The sequence below is a fragment of the Nerophis lumbriciformis genome, linkage group LG30 (assembly GCF_033978685.3).
Source record: "Nerophis lumbriciformis linkage group LG30, RoL_Nlum_v2.1, whole genome shotgun sequence".
Classification (NCBI taxonomy): domain Eukaryota; kingdom Metazoa; phylum Chordata; class Actinopteri; order Syngnathiformes; family Syngnathidae; genus Nerophis; species Nerophis lumbriciformis.
The window spans coordinates 20,236,983-20,245,086 of record NC_084577.2 but is presented as its reverse complement, the minus strand read 5'-3'; the positions used below and the strand labels follow the sequence as shown (position 1 = coordinate 20,245,086).

The window sequence follows — 8,104 nt, the reverse complement described above, 5'->3', positions numbered from 1 at the left end:
ATCTGTCACCCACAGGTCCTGGGGCCGGACTGTACTGTTTTGCAGTCGTTGGGTGGTCCGCAGCGACATGTCAACGCCGTCACGAAGACCCACAGATCCTCCTTGACTCACCGTTACGTACTGACCCCAACTCTCGAGGTACAACACCTGAAGACACCAGAAGACGAGAGTCAGGATTCTTTACTGGTGCTATGCACCTTTATTTGAGCAAATGTTAATCCATGTTTTATGCGATGTGTTGGCGGACCCCCAGGCATTATTTGGGGGAAACACAACTTACGTTTTGACATTCTCGAGGCCGAAAGACTAAAGTGGTGCGCCATCACTTTATTTACAGCTGTCGGCACTTTTGGCGGACAGTTCATTTGCATACTAATTGATAGATGGTAAACTTTCAGGAGTGTTATCTGGAATAGGGACAGCCATTAACAATGTTCTAAGGTCAGCAGAGTTATGGATTCTCCAGCTTGTCAATGTCAAAGTGTTGTTTTTTTCCCACAGAACAGCTGCAAAGAATAATTTCTGTAAAGCAGGGCTGTCCAAACTTTTTTCCAGTGAGGGCCACACAGTGAAAAATCCAAGCATTTTGATATTTTTCATTTTTTCCAAAACCAATACAATATATACAGTCCAGAGGACACGACGTCCACAGTTTCCAAAAACAATTAGGAAATGTGGACTTGTCAGACCACAGAACACTTTTCCACTTTGCATCAGTCCATCTTAGATGAGCTCGGGCCCAGCGAAGCCAGCAACGTTTCTGGGTGTTGTTGATAAATGGCTTTGGCTTTGCATAGTAGAGTTTTAACTTGCACTTACAGGATGGAGCCACGAACTGTAGTTACTGACAGTGGTTTTCTGAAGTGTTCCTGATATCCTTTACACGCTGATGTCGCTTTTTGATGCAGTACCACCAAGGTCACGGGCATTACCGCTACCGTGCAGTGATTTTCTCCAGATTCTCTGAACCTTTTGATGATATTTCGGACCGTAGATGGTGAAATCCCTAAATTCCTTGCAATTGCTGGTTGAGAAATGTTGTTCTTAAACTGTTGAACAATTTGCTCACGCATTTGTTCACAAAGTGGTGACCCTCGCCCCAACCTAGTTTGTGAATGACTGAGCATTTCATGGAACCTGCTTTTATACCCAGTCATGGCACCCAGCTGTTCCCAATTAGCCTGTTCACCTGTGGGATGTTCCAAATAAGTGTTGGATGAGCATTCCTCAACTTTATCAGTCTTTTTTGCCACTTGTGCCAGCTTTTTTGAAACATGTTGCAGGCATCAAATTCCAAATGAGCTAATATTTGCAAAAAATAACAAAGTGTACCAGTTCGAACTTTAAGTATCTTGTCTTTGCAGTCTATTCAATTGAACATAGGTTGAAAAGGATTTGCAAATCATTGTATTCTGTTTTTATTTACGATTAACACAACGTTCCAACTTTACTGGTTTTGGGGTTTGTATGTATGTATATATATATATATCTGTTGATATAAAGTTAAACATAAACATTTTTTTTATATTTTATGCCCTTTTTATCAAATAAAACCCTGTTTTTTGGAGGAAGAAAAAAACAAAAACACAAAATATTCAATATTTCCCCCGAAAAAAATTCAAAGTGAAATGTTTTTTCTTTTTTTTTTGCTGCTTTGTTACTTACAAACTTTTATATTATTTTTCGTTTTTTGCCCTTTTTGTCAATGAAAACTTTGTTTATTATAATGCAAACACACAAAATAGTGGAATATTTGATGTGAAGTAACTGGAGCCTTCAATAGGTCAATAAATCATAACAACATTGATTTTGATTTATTATTAGTTTTGGAGCAATGACAGTTTTAAAGAAAAAACAGCCTGCCTGGCTGATTTGTGTCAACAATGCAATTTGTTCTCATTAGATTACACCTGTTTGCTCTTTTATTCCACTGTTTCATGATTTTTTTTCTCATTTATTTTTTAATAGTATTTTTTAGAATGTGCCGGGGGCCTTTAAAGAATTAGATGCAGGCCCGAAAAGGCCCCCAGGCTGCACTTTGGACACCCCTGCTGTAAATGAACACTAACATTGATCTCCATCCCTCCAGGAGGTCAGCCATCTTTTACCTTCTGCACGGGGTCTCGGTGGGGGCAGGTCAGAGAACGAGGAGGCTTCCAGCGAGGCACGTTTCTCCTCATGCAGGGCTTGAGTTTTTCAGACAGCTGGTGCTGAAGAAAAGAGCACAGTCCTCCCCAGTCCACACGGCCTTCTTCCTTTACAGCCTCGCTGTCGAGGAGGAGTCCACGGTGCGCCCGGCTGACAACCACACTGTCAAAGAGGAAGCCGTACTCCTCTTCAGAGCCGCAGGAGAGCAATGTGGAGGCCAGGTGGATGAATTTGCTTCTGGACAAGGACCCGGGCACCCCCGAGGAGTCCTGGGTCAATATGAGAAGCATTAGAAGAATATGTAAGACTTGTATCGAAGACTTGTTTCACTCTCAGTTTAATTCTTTATTGATAGCATGTTCTGCATGATATTACAGTAACAACATTCTTTCAATTGTATTTTGTATTCAATATACCAAATACATGTATTCATATATTTATTTAAATTGTATTTATCCAGGGTAAGACAATCAAGAACTGATTTTCATTTGCAAGGCCCACCTAGCAAATAGGCAACTTTCTCATGTTAGAGATGTTGAAGTACGATGATATAAACTCTCGCCGGTTTTTATATACCGCCAAAAATGATTGCTATAGATTACCTGCATGGGTAAATGTGTTGGAAAATAAATAAATGTTTGATATGGACAAACATTTATTGAATGTAAAATATATGGACGACATGAGGACGACAGGGCAGACAAAAAGGAAGTCTTTGGTGATTTTTCTTTTTGTAATTACATATATATATATATATATATATGTATGTGTGGGAAAAAATCACAAGACTATTTCATCTCTACAGGCCTGTTTCATGAGGGGGGGTTCCCTCGATCTCCTGATGATTGAGGGAACCCCCCCTCATGAAACAGGCCTGTAGAGATGAAATAGTCTTGTGATTTTTTCCCACACATACATATATTGCGCTCTACTACGGTATCGAGCACTATTTTTTGGATAACCTTATTAAGACATATATATATATATATATATATATATATATATATATATATATATATATATATATATATATATATATATATATGTATATATACATATATACATACATACATACAGTATACATATACATACATATATTATATATATATATACACATATATACTGTATATATATAATATATATAAATATAAATATGTACATATATACACATGCATTTATATATAATTATGTGTATATGTATATATATTTGTATATGTACATGTGTGTGTGTGTATATATATATATATATATACATACTATATATATATGTATATATGTATATATATACTGTATATATATATATATATGTGTATATATGTATGTATATATATACGTACATATACACATTGATACATACATACACATACTATTTATATACATATTTATATACATATATGTGTATATGTACAAATGTGTATTTTATATATATATATATATATATATATATATATATATATAACCCTTTCCGGTGACTACCTCTTGAAGCTCATAGAGAGAATGCCAAGAGTGTACAAAACATTAATCAGTGCAAATGGTGGCTATTTTGAAGAAAGTAGAACATAAAACATGTTTTCAGTTATTTCACACCTTTTTTGTTAAGTACATAACTCCACATGTGTTCATTCATAGTTTTGATGACTTCATTGACAATCTACAATGTAAATAGTCATAAAAATAATATATGTATATAATATATACAATAATAATAATATATATATACAGTATATATATATATATATATATATATATATATATATATATATATATATACACACACTGTATATATGTATATATATGTATATATTAGATATATATACATACAGTATATATATATATATACAGTATATATATGCATATATATTTAGTGTATATATATATACATATATATATATATATATATATATATATATATATATATATATATAAGATATATATACATACAGTATATATATATATTTATATATACAGTATATATATGCATATATATTTAGTGTATATATATATATATATATATATATATATATATATATATATATATATATATATATATATATATATATATATATATATTTATATATATATATATACACACAGACTTTAGCTCCAGACTTTTTTGTTTAAGATTGTCATTATTGCCACAAGTGGTGGAAAAATTTATTACAATTGAGGTCCATACGGACCACAGCTGAGGAACTGATATTTTTTTGGCCCAAAAATGAGCCCCGGCCTTATGGTTAAGAAACACTGATCTAAATAGTGTACTTTTGCACGCTCATAAAAGGTTTCAGAGCTGCGGGCCGTCCTTTTAATCATGAAGCATTTTTGGGAAAAGCTGAAGGTGTTACTAAGGGACACCACAGTAAGGCATCAATTACATGACACCTCCCTGGGCGCTGTAATGTGACGCCATTAGTAAAGTGACAAAGGCTCACCAGGAAAAGACTACGCAGCTTCTCGTAGTCTTCAGTGTTCATCTTGCTCTCAAGCCGTGTCACCTCCATCCTGGTTCCCATGGCGACGCTGCAGAGCCGTCAATCAGTCGACGGCATACCAACGCGCGACGTCTGCACTGAAGACCAATCACGGGGCGCTCGTTAGGGCCTGATGAAGAAAATGAGATGTTCCAGGCTTTAATAACCCCAATCCACATGTTCCACGTCGCCACAATCATTCAGCGGGAATCGTTCCGAGCGGAGTTAATTTGTCATGGATGTTGGCTGTTGCACGCTGAATAGCTGCTCAGTGTCACTGTCTTAGGCTTGCTAAGATCAGGTCTTAAAAATAAGTTGAAGAGGCAGCAGGTTGCTGGACACATTATTTGCCCTTAATGAGACATGGAATGGCGAACTGTAAACGGTGACTAGAAAAGCAGCAGGTATCACAGCACATACAAAGGTGTGCTACTACCGAATGTGCAGTAATGATTTAAAAGCATATTAGACATGATGAAAATGTTCTTTTATCTAATAAGCCCTTCAAAGGGTGGTAAAACAGGTTGACAGAAACATTTTTACGAGTCGGATTCAGCGCAAGTGGCGTCAAATTGAGCCGAGATTTAGATGACAGGACTTGTAATGTAAGCTAAAGCGGCTGCTGAAGCAGGCATAAACCACGGCGAGCTATTGTGCTGTTCTGTTTACGCTGACAACAATGTGCATATGCTGTCTAATGGCAATACAACCATACTACACCACACCAACTTTCTGTATAAAGCCTTTTAAAAACAATCACTGTTGAAAAGCAAAACCTTTTTTGCTGTTTTGTGGGTTTAAAGGCCTACTGAAACCCACTACTGCCGACCACGCAGTCTGATAGTTTATACATCAATGATGAAATCTTAACATTGCAACACATGCCATAGCTTACTAAAGTGCAATTTTAAATTTTGCGCGAAATATCCTGCTGAAAACGTCTCGGTATGATGACGTCACGGATTGTAGAGGACATTTTGGGACAGCATGGTGGCCAGCTATTAAGTCGTCTCTTTTCATCGCAAAATTCCACAGTATTCTGGACATCTGTGTTGGTGAATCTTTTGCAATTTGTTCAATGAACAATGGGGACAGCAAAGAAGAAAGCTGTAGGTGGGAAGCGGTGTATTGCGGGCGGCTGCAGCAACACAAACACAGCCGGTGTTTCGTTGTTTACATTCCCGAAAGATGACAGTCAAGCTTTACCATGGGCCTGTGTAGAACTGGGACAACAGAGACTCTTACCAGGAGGACTTTGAGTTGGATGCGCAGACGTGGTACCGTGAGTACGCATGCAGCTGCGGTTTCCAAACATTTGATCGCTTGCCCGTACGTGCGTGCCGCTATGTGCATGTCACATACGTGACTTTGGGGACTTTGGGGAAATATATGTGCTGTATGAACTTTGGAGAGGTGAACGGTACTTTGGGCTGTGGGATTGAGTGTGTTGTGCAGGTGTTTGAGTTGTATTGGCGGATTATATGGACGGGAGGGGAGAGGTGTTTGTTATGCGGGATTAATTTGTGGCATATTAAATATAAGCCTGGTTGTGTTGTGGCTAATAGAGTATATATATATATGTATGTCTTGTGGCTATTTACTGTTACTGTTTTAATATCAGGTCCCACCCGCCTCTCACAGCATCTTCCCTATCTGAATCGCTCCCACTGTCCTCTAGTCCTTCACTCTCACTTTCCTCATCCACAAATCTTTCATCCTCGCTCAAATTAGTGGGGAAATCGTCGCTTTCTCGGTCCGAATCGCTCTCGCTGCTGGTGGCCATGATTGTAAACAATGTGCAGATGTGAGGAGCTCCACAACCTGTGACGTCACGCGCATATCGCCTGCTACTTCCGGTAGAGGCAAGGCTTTTTTATCAGCGACCAAAAGTTGCGAACTTTATCGTCGATGTTCTCTACTAAATCCTTTCAGCAAAAATATAGCAATATCGCGAAATGATCAAGTATGACACATAGAATGGACCTGCTATACCCGTTTAAATAAGAAAATCGTATTTCAGTAGGCCTTTAAAGCAGGGGTGTTGAACTCACTTGAGCTTAGGGGCCACATGGAAGAAAATCTATCTATCATGGCATGATAACTTAAAAATAAGGACACCTTCAGATTGTTTTGTTTAAAAAAAGACCAAGCACATTCTGAAAATGTACAAATTAGGGTTGTCCCGATACCAATATTTGCCCCGGTGCGGCCGCGCCCAAGCACTCACTCTGCAATCAAGGCACCTGACACTGATGAGGACGCCGCACACTATTTAGACCAGCGCGTCCTGTGTTCCAGTGCCAGAACATAGCTACTTGTATTGTACAGTAAGCCCACATGTCTCTAGCTCTCCTTCCATGTGCCTTCCTTGCTCTCTGTGTTTCCCTTCCTCTGTGCTCATTGTGTTTTGTCCTGTTTCGCCGTCCCGCAGCTTCTCTCTGTTCCCTGGATTCGAGCTGTGCGTCTCGTCTCCCCGGACTCCCCCTGGACTTCTGCTGCCTTCCCGGATCTCGACCTCTCGCCTGCCCACGGACCTTGACGCCTCTCTCCTGCCCTCGACCTCTCGCCTGCCCACGGACTTCCGAGCCTGTCTTGCCCTCTCTGGACTTCCGCATTAATTCCGCAGTTAATTACATCACATAATCGCTCATTTTGGTTAGTTTCACACGTCATACTCTTGTACTAATAAACATGCCTAAGGCTAGAAGACGCCCCTGTCTCGGTGCCGTCTCCTTCTCCACTGTACCATTACATGGATATGGTTAATAATGATCGCTGATATCTCATGATCGTCTGCTATCTAATAAAGATAGCAGACATGTTGAAAGAGCCATAGTGGACCAAAAATACAAAAAAAAATCAGTCTGGAGCCGCAAAAAATTAAAAGCCTTATATAAGTGTGATAATGAAGGCAACACATGATGTAAGTGTCTATATTAACTATATTAGCCTACTATCGAAGGCTGACGCAAATCTTCGTTGACAGAAATGTTGTATTTTAATTCTTATTGTACACATTTTTACAACATTGGAAATCATTAGTAAAATGGAGGATTCTCACAAGATGAGACAAGTTCTGGAAATTACTGTCTTAAAATGGCCAACGGTGTAGATGTGTGTGTCCAAGTTAAAGGAAACGGCAGGCTGTTATCTTCTAATGGATTTATTACAATCTTTGCAAGCTGGGTAACTTTTGCTGTGGTCTGGAACAACATGGCACACAAACAACTATGAGAAATACAGCCAATATTACATACAGATAATGTGTCATGAGACAAATATAAATTAAATACACATAGGACGTAAAGGAAATTAAATGAGTTCAAATATACCTGCAAACAAGGCATAATGATGCAATATGTACATACAGCTAGCCTAGCTAGCATGTTAGCATTGATTAGCTTGCAGTGATGGATTGACCAAATATGCCTGATAAGCACTCCAACAAATCAATAACATCAACAAAGCTCACCTTTGTGCCTTAA

At 38.4% G+C, this 8,104-nt stretch overlaps 1 protein-coding gene across 2 annotated transcripts in view; it reads right to left on the bottom strand.

The window, feature by feature from the left end:
• LOC133572774 (cilia- and flagella-associated protein 337-like) overlaps positions 1-8,104 on the bottom strand; it is a 98,433-nt gene that overhangs the window by 88,457 nt on the left and 1,872 nt on the right. For both annotated transcript variants that reach the window (XM_061925789.2, XM_061925788.2), the window contains exons 2-4: positions 4,581-4,749; positions 2,109-2,417; positions 1-147 (exon numbers count right to left, since the gene is read on the bottom strand). The exon at positions 1-147 is cut by the window's left edge and continues 27 nt beyond it. In XM_061925789.2, coding sequence (XP_061781773.1) covers positions 1-147; positions 2,109-2,417; positions 4,581-4,661 — 537 coding nt within the window. In that variant the 5' untranslated portion in view covers positions 4,662-4,749. The remainder of the gene's footprint in view (positions 148-2,108; positions 2,418-4,580; positions 4,750-8,104) is intronic.